General features: G+C 44.3%; 1 protein-coding gene across 1 annotated transcript; it reads right to left on the bottom strand.

Annotated features, from left to right (window-relative positions):
* Positions 1–5,872: 5,872 nt before the first annotated feature.
* Positions 5,873–20,231, bottom strand: LOC125529532 (protein transport protein SEC23 E). The gene is made up of 12 exons (XM_048693941.2): positions 19,280–20,231; positions 19,027–19,200; positions 18,341–18,502; positions 14,028–14,170; positions 9,770–9,845; positions 9,497–9,669; positions 9,336–9,417; positions 8,722–8,799; positions 7,255–7,416; positions 6,644–6,907; positions 6,456–6,560; positions 5,873–6,253 (listed from the first exon to the last, which is right to left on the bottom strand). The coding sequence occupies exons 1-12, from the start codon at positions 20,060–20,062 to the stop codon at positions 6,107–6,109; spliced, it is 2,349 nt and encodes a 782-aa protein (XP_048549898.2). The 5' UTR covers positions 20,063–20,231; the 3' UTR covers positions 5,873–6,106.
* Positions 20,232–21,587: the final 1,356 nt, after the last annotated feature.

The following is a 21,587-nucleotide window of genomic DNA, read 5'->3' as shown; positions in this document are numbered from 1 at the left end:
CTAGCCTCCCGCACACCCCCGTTCCCCCTGCGAACTCGCTGCCCCGCCTCGGGTCACAAGCGCCGGGCGCCCCAGCCCCTCGCTCCGCCGCGCCAGGCCGTGCTGGCCCGCGCCCTCGGCCGGTCGCGCCTACCCTTCCCCCGCTACCTTATCATGCTCCAGGGCCTTGGCCGCCGGCATTTTCTGCGTGCGCGCCCGCCGGAGCACCCCGGCCGCGCCCACCACTGCCGCCCACTCGCGTGCCCGCCGCGCTGGCCTGCGCCCCTCCCGCACGACGCCGCGCCCGCCCGCGCCCCCTGACCACATCGCGGCCGCACCCCCGAGCACGCAGGCTCGTTCACGGCCGCCGTCGCCGCCCCACATACCCCGGCCGCCCGCTACACGCACCCCCCCAATGCTGCTGCTTGTGGTCGGCGCCGTCCGCAGCTCCCCTCCCGGTCTGGCCTCGCCCGCCGTGCACCCCGCCACGCCCTTGCACCGCGGCCCCGGCTGGCCGCCGGCCAGGTCCGGCGCCCGGCTTCGTCGCCCGCGTGTGCGTCGGGCCAACGCCCGCACCAACACGCTCGATAGCACCACCCTGTTTGGCCCCTGTGCCACTGCACGTGGGGCCCGGCCCCTTGTTAAAAGAAAAGGAAATAAAAATATTAATATTTAATTAATTAATTAATTAGGTTTAATTAAACTAATTAAAATTTATTAGACTAATAACCTAGTTAGACTAAATTAACTAGTTAGTTAATGTAACAGTCAATGACAGGGGGCCCCACCCCCTGTTGACCAGTCAAACATTGACTGGTCAACTGGGACCCCCTGGCCCACCTGTCAGCTTTTGGTACACTTCTGTGTACGCAGAGTTGGGTGTTACTAGCATTTAGCTATTTAATTTCGAATTAATAATAATTCAAAATATTGCTAAAAACTTGGAAATATCATAATAAATAAACCGTAGCTCGGATGAAAAAGTTTTATACATGAAAGTTGCTCAGAACGACGAGACGAATCCAAATACGCATCCCGTTTGTCCGCCACACATCCCTAGCATAGCGAACACATAACTTTCCCCCTCCGGTTCATTTGTCCGAAAACGCAAAACACCGGGGATACTTTCCCGGATGTTTCACCCCTTCACCGGTATCACTTGTCCCTACGTTAGGTCACCCCTAGCACAACGTATTGCCGCATCTTGCTTTGTGTTACATTTGATTGCTCTGTTATTTATTGTGTTCCCCCTCCGTTACTTATTTCTGGTAGACTCCGAGACCGCTGCCGATGTCCGTGTGTTCGACTACATCGAAGATGACCCCTCCTTGCTAGAGCAACCAGGCAAGCCCCCCCCCCTTGATCACCAGATATCGCTATTCTTCTCTCTACTTCTTGCATTAGAGTAGTGTACCATGTTACTGCTCTCCGTTAATCCTATTCTGATGCATAGCCTGTCCTTGCTAGTACTGTTGTTACCTTACCTGCAATCCTAAATGCTTAGTATAGGATGCTAGTATTCCATCAGTGGCCCTACTTTCTTGCCCGTCTGCCATGCTATACTATCGGGTCGTGATCACTCGGGAGGTGATCACGGGTATATACTATTTACTTTATAATGATACATGTGGTGACTAAAGTCGAGTCGGCTCGTAGAGTACCCGCAAGTGATTCCGATGTGGGGGCTAAAGGGGCAGGTGGTTCCATCTAGGTAATGGTGGGCTTGGGTTCCCGACGACCCCCAACTGTTACTTTGTGGCGGAGCAACAAGGCAGGTTGAGACCACCTAGGAGAGAGGTGGGGCTGGCCCTGGTCGGCGTTCGTTGTTACTTCAAAATAACATGCTTAACGAGATCTTGGTATTTGATCTGAGTCTGGCCACTGGCCTATCTGCACTAACCAACTATGTGGGAACAGTTATGGGGACTCGACGTCGTGGTATCAGCCGAAGCCTTCATGACGTCAGCGACTGAGCGGCGCGCGCCGGATTGGACTGGAACGCCTGCTCTTGTATTAGGGAGGCTGGGTCTGTTTCCGGCCGCTCTCGCAACGTGCAGGTGTGCAATGGGCGATGGGCCCAGACCCCTGCGCCATAGGATTTAGAACGGTGTACTGACCTCTCTGTTGTGCCTAGGTGGAGCTGCGACGTGTTGATCTTCCGAGGCTGGGCATGACCCAGGAAAGTGTGTCCGGCCAAATGGGATCGAGCGTGCCGGGAAATGTGGTGCACCCCTGCAAGGAAGTTTATTTATTCGAATAGTCGTGTCCCTCGGTAAAATGATGACCCGGAGTTGTACCTTGACCTTATGACAACTAGAATCGGATACTTAATAAAATACACCCTTTCAAGTGCCAGATACAACCCGGTGATCGCTCTCTCACAGGGCGACGAGGAGAGGATCACTGGGTAGGATTATGCTATATGATGGTACTTGGTGAACTTACCATCTACTCTCTCCTATATGCTTCAAGATGGAGGCTGCGAGAAGCGTAGTCTTCGATAGGACTACCTATCCCCCTCTTATTTTGGCATTCTGCAGTTCAGTCCATAGATACTACCCATTTCATTGATACCAATGCATATGTAGTGTAGATCCTTGCTTGCGAGCACTTTGGATGAGTACTCACGGTTGCTTTGCTACTTCTTTTTCCCCTTTTCCCGGTTATTGCGATCACATGATAGAGTCCAGGAGCCAGAGAATCCGAGGATGATTCTACGTGGAGTTCGACTTCGAGGAGTAGTTAGGAGGTCCCAGGCAGGAGGCCTTGCCTTTTCGATCGTTACTACTTTTGTGCTAGCCTTCTTAAGGCAAACTTGTTTAACTTATATGTATGTACTCAGATATTGTTGCTTCCGCTGACTCTTGTGTATTCGAGCTTATGTATTCGAGCCCTCGAGGCCCGTGGCTTGTAATATAAAGCTTGTATTATTTTAATTTGTGTCTAGAGTTGTGTTGTGATATCTTCCCGTGAGTCCTTAATCTTGATCGTACATATTTACGTGTATGATTAGTGTACGGTCAAATCGGGGGCGTCACAGTCGGACCATCCATGTCAGTCGTCGACCTCATCTCCATCGGGGCCAGGCGATGGACTCCAGTGATGAAGAGTAGGAGGTGGGGCACTGACGTGTCAACGTCCGGCGGAGAGCGCGGCGTGGGACAAGGGCATGCCCATGACCGACAGGCAAAGAATGGACTAGGGTAGGTCACCTTTGCTATGTAAAAAGTTTCCTTATTTTTGGCAAATGTAAAAAAACAGGTTGGATGGTTGTGTCGCTAGCACTATGCGCATACACATTCGCTTTGAAGCATAACATATTCAAACATTATGTTACACCCTTTTCCCTTTATAAGTCTACTCTCAAAGTTCTCATCAAGGTTTTTAATGAGGTTAATATCAACACAAGAATATATGGCATACCTCCTATTTTCCTCACTAGGGTTTTCTAACATATGTATGCAAGGCATATTAACTATCCTCTAAAGTTACCAATGAGTTTTGTCCTTTTGAGTTTTTTTCATATAAGTTATTAAAGAGACAATTACCATCATATGTCATCATTTTCTCCTTACATTTTTTTTCATTGGGTTTTAAAGAGTTTTCAATGGCACATCAGATCACACTCTTTCTTTATCAACTTTGACTATAGTTTCTCACAAAAGATTCTTAATGAGGCGATATATACAATACTTGCCAATTTTTCCTAGTGAGGTTTCAAGGAAAGTTTACAAAACATATTTATTGTTCTTCAAACTCATCAACGAGTTTTCTCTTTTTTCAAAAGTTTTCTCATATAAGTTATCAAGGCAATAATCATAATATGGTGCATCATTTTCTTCTTATTGTTTTTCCCACTGGGTTTAAAGGAGAACATGTCAGCAATATTCTCCTCATATTTTCCCACAGGGTTTTGGGGAGAATCTCAAGATTATACAAGGATTTCTTAAGATGGATGATTATACAAGAAGTCCTCGGCAACGGAACACTCAAGAAGCGGGTGTTGTACAAGGGGGTGTTGGAAATTAATTAGCACATGTCTATTATTAATCGGCACATGCTAATTAACAAAGCGGCATTAACAAAGTGGTGTGTCCAACCCCAAACAATCATGTCCCTTCTCTCTCTTGCCAACAAGATTCTGGAGGGATGCCTCCGAACAGACACCTCTGCTTTCCATCTCTTTCAGATGTATATATACATGAGAATCAATAGAAATCAGGATCAATCGTCAATTCACTTCCAATCCTATTTTACTCTAACTGGTTGTTCCGCTAGCACTGTGTGCATACACATCTAGATGTGTCCGTGCATGTCCGTTTTGATGATCGGAGTAGGACATGCAGTACGGTTGTGCATTTGCAAAACAGGCTGGGAATTTATGATCGAATAGAAGAAGCTAGCAGGGCAAGCCGGTCAGGGTCAATGAGTTTGGAACAGCAGATCTGCAGCTTGGAAGGGGTTATGTGGGAAAATATAAAGTACTCCCATCCTTGAGGTACTCCCCATGCTCCAACTTGAAATAAATCAATTTTAAATCCTTCAAAAAATTCTAGAAAAAAATATGTATGTTTACAAGGATTGTGACTACACCTCCTAAAAATTTCAAGCCCAAATTATAAATGCACATTGAGAAACAAACATGTAAAATCTAGCATGAATAGTGTCATAAAAAGACAAAAGCAACATTTTACACTATTCACATCTGAATTTGTCTGTTTTGTTTCTCAATGTACATTTTGAGTTTGGACCTGAAATTTTTAAAGGATGTAATCACATTCCATGTGAATGTACACAATTTTTTTCAGAATTTTTGGAGCATATGGAGTACCTCAAGACATTGACAACGAGACAAAAAAAATTATCACAAAGTAGGAAGTTGATATATGTGATGGCCCAAGCGCAGTATATGTTTTGGCAATTATGAGAAACAATGATGCAAGGACTAAAACGAGGACGGGCTACAGTAGAGATTCCAATGGTCGGTCCAAAGCAAGCCTACAAAAGCCCTTGTAAAATACTCTCTTTGTTCCATAATATAAGAACGTTTTTTACGCTACATTAATGTCAAAAATGTTCTTATAATATGGGACGGAGGGAGTAAAATCCTTCACTCACTTGTTTGTTAAGATAGTTTTGTTAGGAAAATGTAATGGAATTTTTTGGTAAAGATGTAAGAAAAGGGGTGTATATATTTATGTGATTATGAAGACATGATGGTCCGGTCCTTGTAAAGCAAAAGAGCGTGTAATGCATGCACACAATTAACATCATAATTCACCATCACCAAGATATGATAGCAGCTTACTTAAACCATGAATTGGTTATAAACCGTTTGATACAGGGGCGATGTCAGTATGTACTCCCTCCGTTCTGTATTACAAGTCGTTTTAGAGAATTCAGTACAAAATTCCGCAGTTCAAACATTTTTACACTTTCCAAATATACCCCAGGTCAGAGAGGGCTCTCTCTCGCGCGCGCGCACGCTCTGTTCCCCACGCGAGGCGAGAGAGCAGCGATCTGTTGCTGCTGGTGAGCTCAATTTGCTGACCTCGATCTGGGGGCAGCCCCGACGACCTGAAACAAGGACAGACTAGGCAGAGCTTGGGTGACCTAGGTAAACGATCTAGGGGCGACGCCGGGGTGGGGGGGTGGGGGGTTGGGAGGGGGCTGCTTGAGGCGAGCAGCTGCAGGCCTTAGGCGACAAGATGCTTGGGGAGGTGATCTGCTGCAGGCGGCAGCGGCGATCTACTGGAAACCCGCCCGCCATGCCTCAAAGCCCCGGCGGCGACCAACGATTCAAATTTCGCTGTGTTTTGCTTTGTATTTTGGAACAGGATAAACATGTCATTTTGCTGGTTTTTGGAGCTGGTCAGAAAAGGCTAAAACGGCATAACACGAAACAGAGGGAGTATTATATATATAACTATAATAAAGGACGGGTGATAAGACTTGTGGACACCTTACAAATGATTTTTTTTAGTTTATTTCCAGAAGGAAGTAGAATTCATGATGAAAAGACACATGGCCAAAAAGACAGTCAAAACTATGAGCGAGCCAGATAGGTAAACAAACGTCGAATAGCTAGTAACAATCAATTTGGGAGTACAACTCTGCATGCATTTCCTTACGACTGAACAGCCAGCCTTTGTAGATGCTCACAGAAGACCTGGAAGCTGACATCATCGGTGAAGATGATGTCAGAACCTGGTGGAACATCATGTGCTGAATTATATGTGGCCGATGGATTCAGTTTTGCTAACAAGAACCTTGCCTGCATGCAATGGTACATGATATATGTTAACTATTATTATTACACTATATACTTAGATTCTTTCTAAGCAAACATAAAACTGAACATGCCCTAATCTACGAGAGAACAAATAATAATACAGTACTCCCTCGGTAAGCAAATATAAGAGCAATAGTGATCTAAACACTCTTATATTTCTTTATGGAGGGAGTAACATACACACCTGGGAGCCATGTTGGTCACAGACAACTAGTCGAGGAACTGGAAATCGACCATTTATTATCACCTGGGCCTCCTCCTGAGGAGCTTGTAATAATTGTGCGAATTGCTGAAACAAAAAGGAATTATAGCTAGTAAGCATCTGAATTGTTCAAACACTTATGGACTGACTAGAAGATGCACCCACGTTACCTGATGCTCCGGCTGATTCTGATAACACATGTTTCTCCACTGAGCGATTGTCATTCCATGGAAGATGACAACACTGAAGTATGCATCAAGCAGCAGTATACGATCTACTGCTATTGATGCCACATCGAGGAATACAGGAGAAGGAGGTGAATCGAAAGAAAATGAAATTAATGACGGCTGAATCATTGCAACTGAATTAGTGACACTCTCTCGGTTGAGTAACATTCGGAAATAGGCTGTTTCATCTGGACTGTTATTGAAAACCTGTAATAACAAAAGGCCAAGTGTTAGTAAGGCACTGATTTCCTCGAGGGAAAAAAACAATAATGCAGCCAGCTCACAAAATAAGTGACGTTTTAGACAGACCTTCGATCAAAGTTTTAACATTTCCACTGCCAATGAATAGATTTTAGATTGGAAACTTGGAAATCCTGTGAATAGATTTGCTTGGAAGTATTTTGAGAATATTAAAATTCTCTTGGGTTTGATACATATACTACGGTGAAACTTAGTGGTCAAAGTTATACATATTACAGACAGTCCAATGTGCAAAACAGCAAAATGGCACTTATTTGTAAACTGGACGAAGTAACAGGTGTGCAACACATCACCTGAACAAATTGCGAACGCCGGAGATTAAACATAAACTGAGGAAACAGTGAGAAATTAGAATGTAGGCTAAATGAAGAGGGGTCATCCTTCCGATAATCCCCAAATCTTGAACATAGTCGTATGAGAGATCTATCAAGCCACCGTGTTGCATCAAACTCTTCCTACAAAATGGTTCAAACAAACTGTTAATCATGCATCTCAAACACAAATTTGGATTTAGCAACATCAGGGTGACAAATTGCATGTACATATACAGGTGCGTGAAGATATGCCATACGCTAATCAGAGAGCCCACAAGGTATACAGCTGTTCATAAAGATCTACAACATGCACAAATGTACTAAAGGAATTCACTGCATCAGGTACGCTCTGCTGTCATTTAATAATATACAGCTAGAAAATCAAAAGATAACAAAATGCATAGAGAAAATGATGATATCGAAAAAGATAAAGAAAATGTACCGATTTTAGTGTTCGCCTGCTCAACAAAAAATTGCATGCGGAACAAGACATGGTGCTAACAGTATGCACACTTGCACAGACTACGTGCAAACATAGATGCATAAGAGGATACACGATATCGAGAACTAAATGGTTCCCTTGTTTCCTCCTGAATATGGACGCAGAAGTGTCTAAGCCCAGTTGCGAACAAATTACTACGTACAACAGGCACAAAGAAAATAATGGGTCTTCATGGTTAGTAGAAAAGAACAAATACAGTAGCAACCGTATCAAAACCTCCTATTTTGATGTGCATATAAGTATAGAATTAACAATAAAATTACAATTATTGTATAATACTATAATAGCCTAGGATTAGGCTAGTCATAGTGGCGAGTAACTTAGACTACTGTCATGCATATGACACTAGTCCATGTTACTACCTTCATAGTGAGGAGTAACATAGAGGTACTGTCATAGGTGTTTGTATTTATTAGCTTGTAGACTCATTTTGTCTTGGGAAGTGTTATGTGATGGTAACATATTCTGTTACTCAAAACATCTCTCTCCTTATTAACTACATGCCACATAAGCAAACATATCCTGGGGTGCGTTATGTTACTAGCTAAGTTACTCCCACTATGACCAGCCTTAGACAGTTGTTGGCTTGAGAGTGAAAACACACAATTAATACACCTGTAGATCAACCTAAGTACCTACTTAACCATTCAGAGTAAAAAGATTTAATGCTCTAAATTGTCATTGCTGCAGTGATAAATGTTTGATGAAGATGACACTTTAGTTAAATGCAAGTGTCAGGGTGAAACTGGCTTTCGCTCCAACACAAGAATATGCACATAACAGAACACAACAGCTGGGAAGTAGACAAATTATATGAGTATATGACCATCGGTTTTTGTTCAATCAAATAGGCAATCAAAGCCATATACTACTGATGTTATCAGGTACAAAAATCACTGAGGTTGCACTCAGGATAACTGGAGGATGATGCATGAATGAAGTACCTCTATTTCCATTTTCAGGGAGATGTATCTTGCCAACACAACAGCTGCAGTTTCCTGGTCAAATCCTTCGACTAGTTCCTGTACTTAAAGGAAATGCATGTCAAGTCAAAAGTGAAAGTCATCCAATGAAATGTAATAGTCCTGCAAGTAACACTTGGAATTTATAATCTGTGCTTAAACAGTAGAAAGAAAACTTTTTACTCTAAGGGAGAAGCACTCATTTGTTTAAGAAGACTTTGACAAGAGAATTTTAGGCACAATAAACAGTGAACTCTACAGTGCCTTAATGCATTTTTCTCCCATAGACAGGCTACATGGATTGGACAGCTTCAGGCAGGTGAAAAATAGTATATTCATTGTTGCCAATAGGTGCTCACTTAAAATTATAGCTTATAATACATGTGCATGAGAAATGAAACAGCTACAATGCAAGAATGTACTGTACATGTGTATGATGATATATATAATCCAAGCAAGCACAATAACGGTGCTCCGTACTTTTAATGATCATAGATTACAATTGATATGGTTCAGTTTAGCACACTGCTCATGCTCAACAACATAGTATACATAACAAGAAATTTTTAAGGCTCACTTAATAGAATAAGGCTAACCTCGGTATTGGTAGAACCATCCACCCATTTTCTGGATACAGTAGTAGCTCTTATTCTCATTTGACCTTCCGGGTGTTGGTAACTACAAAAGGATCTCCACACTCAGCAGTTGGCACATTCAGTCAATCTTACACAAAAGATAGCAGAACTGAAATAACTACCTGGTTACAAACTGTATGTACAAATCGGGATTTTGATGACCTGGTTGGCCAGAGCGTTCACTCGGTGAGACATCAAAAAATACTGTAAGTGAAGTATTCCTATCAAGCCCACACATTTTCCATGCTGTTGTGTTTCCCTGACCGACAATTGTGTCTGCACATAAAGCTCCTTTCTATGTTTGGCATGTTGCAAAGATCAAGCCGAGTCTTAGCATTAGTATTTTTCAGCTTAAGAACTCTTAGCATAACTGAGTGTATGATATAGATGCCTACCTTCTCCAAAGATGTACACGGTCCAATAACACCCTGAACTTTAATGTCCTTCGAACAGTTTATTTCAAATGTGCCACTTCAAGAAAGAAAAAAGGCAAGAATCAGGAGATGTTTACAGCTATTTTGCTGAATCATGGTATTAGGAGAAACACGACATACCCCTCCTCAACCTCTACTTTCAAGATTAAGAGGTAAGCATGGTTTAGCTATCTGAAATTATCATTAAGAGAATTCACTTCCCAAGAAGTTCACTAAATCCAGAAGGAACTTTTTCAGATCAGTTTTAATCTTTAATTTGATTTCTAGTGTTGGCTAGGCGCATCAGTAGTTGATATCATCTCCATATGACATGGATATATTATATGCAGATAAAAGAGGAAATCAAATGAGAAGAGAAGAAAGAAACTATAACTATTATCCAAAGCTTAGACCAATGCCATTCTTCTTGAGCTTGCTATGATCTACCTCCTCGGCCTTAGGTTCCTAGCTCACAGCCACAGCTCACCGCTCCCAAGTTCCAAGGCCTACTGTCAACATTTATTGCTTCCGAGCGCCACCATCTGAAACCACCCGCCAAAATCTGGTTACTGCCTACTGCCACTAATGGCACTCCATGTCAACGGCTCAAAGGCTGCTAACCCAAATCTTAGTAGCTGACAGGGAAGATGGCAAAGAAAAGGATGACAGTGAACAAAGCATGAAGCACCGAGATCCTAACTGATCAGATCCCTCCCGGTATTTGTGCGTTCTGTCCCCCCTAGAGCCCCGTCAAAGCTTGTATCCCGGCAGCTATAGCTAGCTTTATTGACAGAGATTCTAGCTGCTCGAACACATGTGATGAGTATGGCACCATTTCAATTTACCCTCTGCCACCCGGAACAGTGCGATGTGACCTGACCTTGTGCCCAATTGACGCTCCCCCTCACGATAGCACATAGAATAATAATCGGCCGTTAAGACCAATTTGTTAGTCAGTGTAGTGTACAGAGAGTATGATATTAGCAGTCTATTAAGTCCACTAAACACCTATTAATCTCATACACACTGCTTTAGAGTAATTTATTATTGTGCGCTCGTCCAGATATTTCTTTTTAACTCTCAATATTATCAAATGTTTTTCTGGTCACAAATTATCTTAAACTCTATAGTGTCACCTTATAATTTCATTAGTTAGACTTATAGGTGTTCTTAGATTTTATCCATAAAATAATACTCCCTCCGTTGCAAAATAAGTGTCTCAAGTTTAGCACAACTTTGCACTAAAGCTAGTACAAAGTTGAGACACTTATTTCGGGACGGAGGGAGTACTACTATATTGTCTGTTAGCACCATGTGGTCGTCAGGGCCATTTACTTAAACTAGGATTTAAACTGTTTTTATATGCCTGTTAGAAGTTTCTGCACAGTTGGGGCTCTGAACAAGAATTGGCCTCACACAGTTTGTTAGATTAATGTATTACTGTGCCGCCTGTTATATACTCCCTCTGTCCCAAAATGTAAGACGTTTTTTAGGCTAAGCCTAAAAAACGTCTTACATTTTGGGACGGAGGGAGTAATTTTTTGTATTACCAAATTTTGTTCTTTTGCCACAAACCATCTTGGAACCTAGTCTGTAAGAAGGTGAAAATGTCTTTTGGTGGACTTTTGAGAAAAACAATATTTCCACAGCGCAAAAAAATCAAAAATATTTGTACATGCACATATAACACATTCAACAAAATTTCATAACAATATACTTTCATACGTGACGTAAACAAATAAAAACAAATACGTCAATAAAAGTGGGTCAATTTTTTTATTGTCGGACCAAGAAAAAAAAATTCTACAGCTTGCAAGTCATAATATTTTTTGAACAAAATTTCACAGGTTCATTGTGAATATGTATAATTTTTCAAAGTTCTTTTTTAACTTAACAAATATGATTTTGAATCATTTGAAAAAAAAGGATCAAATGCACCCGTCCACCATACTGTTTTTAGATTTTATCAATCTGTTTTTTATCCAGCACATTAAACTCATCAAGTAGATTTGATTAGTGACCCTGACTAATTTTGTTTTAGAGCCAGTAGATTTTATCAATCTGTTTTTTATCCGGCACATTAAACTCATCAAGTAGATTTGATTAGTGACCCTGATTAATTTTGTTTTAGCGCCAGTAGATGCAAGAGATGCGCACTGTGCATGATGGAACATTGGCAGGGTCTCTTGTTAGATTTATGTATTACTCTCCCGCAAAAAAAGATAAATGTATTACTGTGCCGCCTGTTATATACTCCCTCTGTCCCAAAATGTAAGACGTTGGGTCTCTTGTTAGATTAATGTATTACTCTCCCGCAAAAAAAGATAAATGCATTACTGTGCCGCCTGTTATATACTCCCTCTGTCCCAAAATGTAAGACGTTTTTTAGGCTTAGCCTAAGCCTAAAAAACGTCTTACATTTTGGGACGGAGGGAGTAATTTTTTGTATTACCAAATTTTGTTCTTTTGCCACAAACCATCTTGGAACCTAGTCTGTAAGAAGGTGAAAATGTCTTTTGGTGGACTTTTGAGAAAAACAATATTTCCACAGCACAAAAAAATCAAAAATATTTGTACATGCACATATAACACATTCAACAAAATTTCATAACAATACACTTTCATATGTGACGTAAACAAATAAAAACAAATACGTCAATAAAAGTGGGTCAATTTTTTTATTGTCGGACCAAGAATTTTTTTTTTGTACAGCTTGCAAGTCATAATATTTTTTGAACAAAATTTCACAGGTTCATTGTGAATATGTATAATTTTTCAAAGTTCTTTTTTAACTTAACAAATACTCCCTCCATTCCACAATGTAGTGCTTCCTCTATCCCCGTGCTTCAACTTTGACCGTAAATTTAACTATCAAGACCGACTGCGGCGGGAGCAGAAATTATATCAGTGAATACGTATTCGAAAGAAGTTTTCAATTATATAATTTTTTCTCCCATCGCAGTTGGTCTCGTTGGTTAAATTTATGGTCAAAGTTGGACCTCGGAAAGCGCGGGCGCACTATATTTTGGAATTGAGGGAGTATGATTTTGAATCATTTGAAAAAAAAAGGATCAAATGCACCCGTCCACCATACTGTTTTTAGATTTTATCAATCTGTTTTTTATCCAGCACATTAAACTCATCAAGTAGATTTGATTAGTGACCCTGACTAATTTTGTTTTAGAGCCAGTAGATTTTATCAATCTGTTTTTTATCCGGCACATTAAACTCATCAAGTAGATTTGATTAGTGACCCTGATTAATTTTGTTTTAGCGCCAGTAGATGCAAGAGATGCGCACTGTGCATGATGGAATATTGGCAGGGTCTCTTTTTGTCACGTCCTGAAGTGCAAAAAGTTTCTGCGTTGTGGCCCACACCACCCATCACTAGTACATTGGCAGGTCAAGTCACCAACTCCTCCTTCCCTGTGGCATGTGCACGTACAGATCCACGCCAGGAAACACAAGTGCCAAGCTCATACGCCTATGACACCTACACCCTACTCCTATGAAACGAGCATGGGGGACAGGGAAGTGACGTTTGAGCATCTCGAGGAATCGTTCTATGGCTATGATACAGTCCACACGAGCCGGCGTCCACCATAAAGTTGCTCCCGAGTTCATGGCTTCTTGAGAGGTCATGAGCAATCAACCCTCCCCATAAGAAGATTGGGAAGAGGCGGGGCAAGGGGATAGAGAGTTAAGTTAGAGGAGGATACGCTATAAGCACAGCGACAGCATCTGCTGCTCTTGGCACAGCGACAGCATCTAACAGTTTCAAAGAAGAGATGTGAACAACGTTGATCTACTCGAGGAGAGCAAGCCAGCGAGCAGTGGCCATCGGAGAGATAACAAGATCCAGCAGTTTGAAGCTTGCTACCTCTCATGTCCCACCATTGCTACTATTCATGTTGTCCAGTATTACTCACTAGCACCAAGCAGGCCACAGCTGTGGGGGTGGTCACTGATGATCATTGTCCATTGTGCATAGCAGGGATCAGAGACAACTGAGCTAGAGGTTAAATTACTTAAAAGAACGATTCTGCTGATCTATATGGGGAAGAATCACAGAGCGAGGAGGCCCGATGGATGTTCATCACGTGATGTGGACGGCCAGCACAACAGACAAACCACAGTAGGTGGTGAAATTAGCTGAGTTAAAAAATATACCTAGACATACCATCTTTGATGAAAATGTAAAAGGTAATGAAACAAAGATGATAACAGTCAGCAAACTTACTTGAATGACAGGCCCAATGAATGTTCACCTCCCTCGAAAATACGTTTAAAAGAATCCTTAAACACAGAATGCCCAAAACTCTCAGATAAGACAACAAGGCCGCCTGTTCTCTCAATAGCAAGCTTCATCTCAGCTAGTCCAACCTGTTTTGGTGTTCCAAACAAAACAGAAGTTCAATGGAACACCAATAGAAAATCAACAAGCACAATTGGAGGATTATAAATGTAGCTTCAGATACAAGGCATTCTAAACTCATACAACGTGATTTCATTAACATTTCCATCTACTAATTGACAACGGATCCTCTCAGAAATTATGACATGTGAATTTATTTATTTGTCTTTGAAGTAACGACATGTGAAAAATTTACACAGTATCTTCCCCAGAAAGGCAAATCCCATCTTTTTTTTTCTTCTTGAAGCAGCAAACACAGATGTCACAAAATGAAATTTAGTAATACGTTATAGTTTGTAGAACCAATCATTCAGCTAGATTAATACTAATGGAACATAGAAAGAGTATATTTCTGATCATCAAATGGAGCAATAGTGAAAGATGGACAAGAAAATGCCTAATATACAGATGGCTACAGCAGTGGGGCAGTTTGGGACTTGCGTAGTATACTGGGTACTTGCTGCCATTGATACTGAACTACTGACTGTGATCGAGTAGTAGCTAAAGTTGTTCAAGGAAACACTTGGTTACACAATTTCTGGTCATCCAATAGCATCCAATTCAAATTGTCTCCAATATATCCCGCTAACTTGACGCTAAACTTTTTCAGTCAATTACAACTAAAGATTCAAGGTCTTCAAGAGAAGACATGATTTAATCTTCTCTTTATGAATCAAATATATGTGAAATGATCATGGTTCAAAAAAGAGGCATAAGGTGCACGCTTAGGCATGCCTTGGTGCTAGGGGGAGGCCTACCAACCTCGCTTTGTCCATTAGTGTTGGTTTTGGTGGCCAGCGAGGTCTACGGGCAGCCGCAGCAGCAGTGAGAGAAGGGAGGTGGAGGAGGAGAAGGAGCTGCAGCGGCGGGGGGAGGCACTACAGCACACCAATGGTTATGCATGAAACAGAGGATGAAGGATATCAATATGCAGACTGCCCTTGGTATATTTTTTACCTTGAAAATGCAATTCATTAATTTTTGTAAATCCTTATTACTTGATTCTCTGCTTTATTGAGAGGGGTAGGCCCCTTCATATAGTAGATAGACAAGACTTGGCCGATAAGTCTATTCAAACTCTAATATGATCTCTAAACTGACTGGCCTCTTTCCTAACAAATTTGCTTAATCAACTACGACTCTAATTAAGGGTTAAGATTCCATATTTGATGGGCTGGCACACATAACATCTCTCCCTTTCTTGAGAAACAGCTTGTCCGCAAGCTGTAGCTTATCAATTGACTCCCATGGGACCTTGGGTGCTACCGGTTGTGGAGCTATCTTGGCCATAGTCATCAGCCTTGATGAAGAAGAGCCGCAAGCACCGTTGACCCTGAACATAAATCTCATTGTAGTTGAAGCAAAGGCACTGATGATGACGTTATGCCAACTCAGTGGGGTGAGGCACCGAACTTGTCGTGGCAGGTTGGCTCTGGAGTGGTCGACGGCAGGACAGGTGCTAGTGGTGCTGGCAAGGAAGATGTCAGAATTAAGTTGACCGCAGGAGGATCAGAGGGGCACAAGGGCTCCATAGGCTCAGAAGGCTGGTGCGATAACGTTGTTCGAGGGAAATGTCACTGCTCATAGGTCTTGGTGAAGGAAACGACGGTGTGGAGGTCGAATGGTCTTTGAAACTCAACGTCAACCCCTGCCGTGTACAAAAACCGTTGTTGGGACGGTGTTAATGGCTCATTGCCACGGCCAATGTTCAGGATAGCAGTTTCTGATAGCTGCTCTATCAGGTGCTGAGTAGGAATTAATCGGTGAATCAGCCTATTTACTGAATTTATCGGTAACCCATTTATCGGTGGGTTAACATAGGGCCGTGTCTATATATCCTAGGCTACATGGCAACATGCAATGTACTAAATGTCTAAATATGCTAATGTACACATTAATGTAACAAGGAAAAGTGTTACATATCTATATATCCTAGGCCACCCCACATCATCCGAACTTCTTTTCAAAGATGGAGCACTTGCAGTGGTGGAATCCTACACAGAGAGGACAGAGCAGCAATGCAGATATAGCCAACCAGTAGCAGCACAACAATTTGGGAGAAGGAGCAGGACCCCAAACCTAGAGAAGGGAGGGAAACAGGCTACATTTTTGGCCAAAATAAGCTTTGCCTCCCCTGCCAGTTAATCGGCCCGCCCAAAATTTTGGCCTTTTATCGGCTGTCGGACCGATTAATCGGCTGTCGCAGTTAATTGTCCTAAGGGGTTATTCGATTCAGTCAGGTGCCGAGTATTAACAGGGCAGTTAACTTGTTTGACGGCCGATATTTTGAACAGCGGTTGTGCACATGAGTGCTAGAAACCTGCTGTTGTAGTCGACGGCCGAGGAAGTGAGCGGGAGATGCGCCAACTCGCCAAAGGGATTTGCACGAAGTCATGGCCAAAACTGAACGCGGCAAGCCTCATTGACCTGCTGCCATGTCAGCATGCCTAAATTGCGTTCAGCTTGAACGCACCAGAATTGAGCGTCATTGGTGAGGTGGCAGGCTGCAGTCCAGACCTTATCGGCTGTCAGACCGATTAATCGACTGTCGCAGTTAATTGTCCTAAGGGGTTATTTGATTCAGTCAGGTGCCGAGTAGCGATTAACAGGGCAGTTAACTTGTTTGACGGCCAATATTTTGAACAGTGGTTGCGGCACATGAGTGCTAGAAACCTGCTGTTGTAGTCGACGACAGAGGAAGTGAACGGGAGATGCCTAAATTGCGCCCAAGCTGAACGCACCAGAATTGAGCGTCATCGGTGAGGTGGCAGACTGCAGTCCATACCTTATCAGCCTCGTCCGTGCGCTATCCACAAAAGAACTGCCCACAGCATTGAGCCAACCAAGAGGATCGACCAAGTCAACAAGCTTGTGGAAGCAGGGCATGCCGAAACACGAACCTGAGCCGAGGTGATGGTTAAGCAGGGGGGGCGGAAGGGGTGGGCAGGATGGACCTAGGGAAGGGGACGGCCATAACGGCATATGAAATCGGTTGGCAGGTGGAGGCGTGAAGGTTGTAGAGGCGCGGCAATATGTGACTGCTGCTTGTAGGTGAGGGCAGGAAAATTGGGCAGGATTTGGGATGGGATTTGAACTGTAAATGTGGGGTTCCGAAGTGACCCAGATTTATTCTTGAAGGCAGCTGCAGCGAGTAAGGAGATGGCTAGAGATGGTAAAAGGGTAATGGCGGCTGGTGGTTGTTGGCAGCAGTCGGCATGTGGTTGCGGTGCGACAGCAGATAGGTGGTGGAAGGCAGGAAAGAGAGGGGGTGGGGGTGGGCAATCTGCCCAGAGGGTAGATGTCCGCCGGGCGGCAGTGGTGTCGATTCGCCCGCTCGAGAAGAGGTCGCCGAAGGTACTGTTGGCAAGGCAAAACACCAAGGGCGCATCGTCGCTTGAGAGCAGCGCATGGGACGCGGAGGTGGCGTCGTGGGCAGCTGCTGCAGCAACGGAATCTGGTGGCAGGGCCAGGGCCAGCAGCCATTGCTCTCAAGTGCTGCACCAGCCAGACGAGAAGCACCTGTTCCTTCACTCATTAGCGTGTGAAGGCCTCCAATTGCTTCATGATGAGCTTCATCTGCTCAAAAGCCTCAATCTTGATTTCTTTGCCCAAATTGGAAGGATCTACTTCTGATATAACCCTAATTACTGAAAAGTAGATAAAAGTAGACGGCAATATTCTTCTCTGCTTTATTGCTAGGGGTCAGCCCCTTTATATAGTATATAAAGACAAGACTTGACCGACAAGCCGAAAAGTCTATTCAGACTAATATAATTTCTAAACCAACTGGACTCTTTCCGAACAACTTGTTTAATCAACTAGGACTCCAAATTAAGGGATAAGACTCCATGTTTGATGGACTGGCACACATTACAATAAAAGATGCAAGTTATTAATTATAGAACTTATAAGAAATAATCACATGACTTAAACCTAGTAGGTTTCAATCAGCCAATCAACCAAAGACTTGACAAAGGGACGAACTGACAGTAATATCCTGAACTATAAATTAAGAAGCTAGCTCAAGAACTGCAGTCATTTCAGTGACACCATACACTCATAGTCTTCTCAGCATGATAGAGAATCTCAATAGGAAGTACAAACACAGCAATATAATGCTGGCTAAAGAGAATACTAACCTGATCAAGAGCAGATGCAAACACATCTAGAACATGACCTTGACTGACCAATTGTTTGGCAAGGCCATCGTAAAATTTGACGGCTTTCTGGAAATGAGGCGCCGCATCCTTATCAAGATCCTTGTGTGATCTAACTGGCTCAGACAAATCTTTTGATACAATCTGCATTGTCCAATGGAGTGATATCAAGCAAAAATGAATTTATAAACAGAAACATAGAGAAGAAATATCATTAAAAATAATCAGCAAGATGTGAAGTTCAGCAAATTGTAAGAACACCATCTTCGTACTTACTGAGTACTATGCAAACTACAGAGAGAAGCAGTATCTCCAAATCTGTTATAGTACAACAAGAAGTGCATGCCCATAACCTTCGACACCACATCATGAGTATGCTGAGATATACATTTTGCAATTTCATATTCTTCCATATCAGGCTTAGGTGAATTTAGAGAAACTATTAGCGTTACTAAAGGGGTAAAGATTTGCCTTGGCAATTAAGCAGTGATAATCGCTGTCATGCAATTTCAATTTCCAGGAAAGAGGATTTAACAAAATAATTAACAGGACACATTCCAGTATCTCAAGTAGACCATGTTTCTGATATAGCGAACCATGTTCCATTGAGAAGCAATTTCAATTAACTGATTTATTTACGCTCATGCAAAGAAAGCAAGAATCTTTACCACTCCAGGACCTTCGGTACATGGCCCGCCAAGTAGCGCAATAATCCTTGCACCAGTCCCAGGCACGCATGCCCCAAGCAACCCAGCCGCCACATTTAGCGCAACACCCGTGCACCTGATGGCACGGTTGCCAGCCTCAACCGGCCACTGGTCAGGCTGCAACTCGTCCAGCAGCTGCAATACAACAACAAGTATGTCAAGTTACACTTGCGTTCAACTAAATTCACCAAACCCAATGGGCCAAATACCTCACCGTGCTGAGCGTGCACTCGCACTCTGATACCGGGAGCAAGAACCTGTTAACCCCTGTCGTGACTAATGGATGCATCCCATTGACCTGTTGCACGCCTGGCTGCTGTGTCATCTTTGGGAACCCTGGCCGCCCCCCGCCTGATAACCCAAGCTGATCCAAAATCTGCTCTTTGGAGATCTCCTTGCTCCCCCGGAACACGTAGATCTTGCTGAGCTCGCAGAACCCAAGCTCGTGCAGATGCACCTGCGTCCCGAAGGTCACCAGGCCAACAAGTGCGTGCTCCGGCAGAAGCGCGACCGCCTTCCGCATGGACAGCTTGACGTACTCCAGTTCTTCCTCGATGACGCAGGTGTCGATGACGAACAGGAACACTGGCGGCAGCGGTGCAGGAGATCCCGGGGGTCCGGCGACGAGGTACTCGACGGTGGAGCATTGTGTGAAGAGCTCGGCGGGCACGTTGTTCTCGGAGATGCCGGCGTAGTGCGGGGGGAAGTGGTTGCGCGAGAAGCAGAGCGGGCAGATCCAGATCTTGGCGGTGAAGTCGACACGGGCGAAGGGGTTGAGGAGCGCAGAGCAAGGCGGCTTGCAGCGGAGTGGCGGGTAGGGAAGGGGCGGCGACGCGAGGGACTCGGGGGAGCGGACCGGGGAGATGGCGGCGGCGAGCGGGACGACGCAGCGGCTGGCTTCAACCTTGGACCGGGGCCAGGCGTTCCATGTGAAGCGAACCGCGTCCGGGCCATCGGGGTCGGCGGGCGCCGCAGCCGCGGAGGGGTCGGCCGCCATGATTGAGCGCGGCGAGCAGCTATCGGAGAGGGGAGGGGAGCGGGTGGATCGGAGAGAGAGAGGAGGGAGGTGGAGAGCTGCGCCTGCGGGCTGTTTCCTGTTCTGTTCTCTCCGTCTTTTGGGGCCAGTTTTGGATGCTGCCCTGAAGCAATATTGTCTGGCCACAAGCTTGCGTGAGATATGCCTGGGTTCTGTTTGGTTAAAGTTCTCAACCCACAACCCCTACAGGTCCCACACGATCGTTTTTTAGCACCCGCGTCGATAATTCAGCCCTAAAGCAGCGCCTTCCTCCACAGTGGCCGCACCCACCCGTAGCCCCCTCTCTCCCCGTGCACAGCCGCTGCCGCCGACCTCTTTCCTCTTCCCCTCTTCCCTTTCGCAGCCGCGACGAAGGGCGAGAGGTTCCCCGGCGATCGGGCGGCGACCAATGGCTTCGGCCGCCACTCGCTGCACGAGTGAGAGGCCTACCTCCTGCACGAAGCGAATATCCCGACGCCTCCCGACATGCGCGCTTCGGGGCGGTGGAAGCTCAGCGTCGGGGGCGTCCCCGTCCCCCCGCTGCCCGACGTCACAACGCACCCCGACCACTTCGGCGACGAGGTCGAGCGCATGCGGGCGTCGCTGACGAAGGAGCAGCGGGCCCTCCCGGAGTACGACGCCGGCAACCACCAGGCGTGGGCGGCGTACTTCGAACACCGGCAGGCGGAGCGGCTGGCCTCCACCAATGATACGTCTCCAACGTATCTATATTTTTTATTATTTCATGCTATTATATTATTTGTTTTGAATGTTTTATATGTATTTATATGCTATTTTATATGATTTTTGCGATTAAACTATTAACCCAGAGCCCAGTGTCAGTTTCTATTTTTTTTCCTTATTTTTAAGTTTCGCAGAAAAGGAATATCAAACGGAGTCCAATTGACCTGAAAATTTACGAATATTATTTTTGGAAAATATGAAAAATGTTGGAACAAAAAAGTATCGGAGAGGAGTCCCGGGGCCACCACAAGGGTGGAGGGCGCGCCCCCCTCCCTAGGGCGCGCCCCTGACCTTGTGGCCGCCTCGTGGGTCCCCTTGACTTGTTCCTGACTCCAACACCTCTTATATATTCCTAAACTTTCAGAACGGAATCTAAATAGGGAGTTCCGCTGCTGTAAGCCTCTGTAGCCACCAAAAACCAATTGGGACCCTGTTCCGGCACCCTGCCGGAGGGGGGAATCATCACCGGTGGTCATCTTTATCATCCCGGCGCGCTCCATGACGAGGAGGGAGTAGTTCATCCTCGGGACTGAGGGTATGTACCAGTAGCTATGTGTTTGATCTCTCTCTCGTGTTCTTGATTTGGCACGATCTTGATGTACCGCGAGCTTTGCTATTATAGTTGGATCTTATTATGTTTCTCCCCCTCTACCTTCTTGTAGGATTGAATTTTTCCTTTGAAGTATCTTATCGAATTGAGTCTTTAAGGATTTGAGAACACTTGATATATGTCTTGCATGTGCTTATCTCTGGATGACCATGA

The sequence above is a fragment of the Triticum urartu genome, chromosome 4A (assembly GCF_056163025.1).
Source record: "Triticum urartu cultivar PI428250 chromosome 4A, HENAU_Tu73, whole genome shotgun sequence".
In the NCBI taxonomy this organism is placed as follows: Eukaryota; Viridiplantae; Streptophyta; class Magnoliopsida; order Poales; family Poaceae; genus Triticum; species Triticum urartu.
This window is presented reverse-complemented; position numbering and strand designations above follow the sequence as displayed.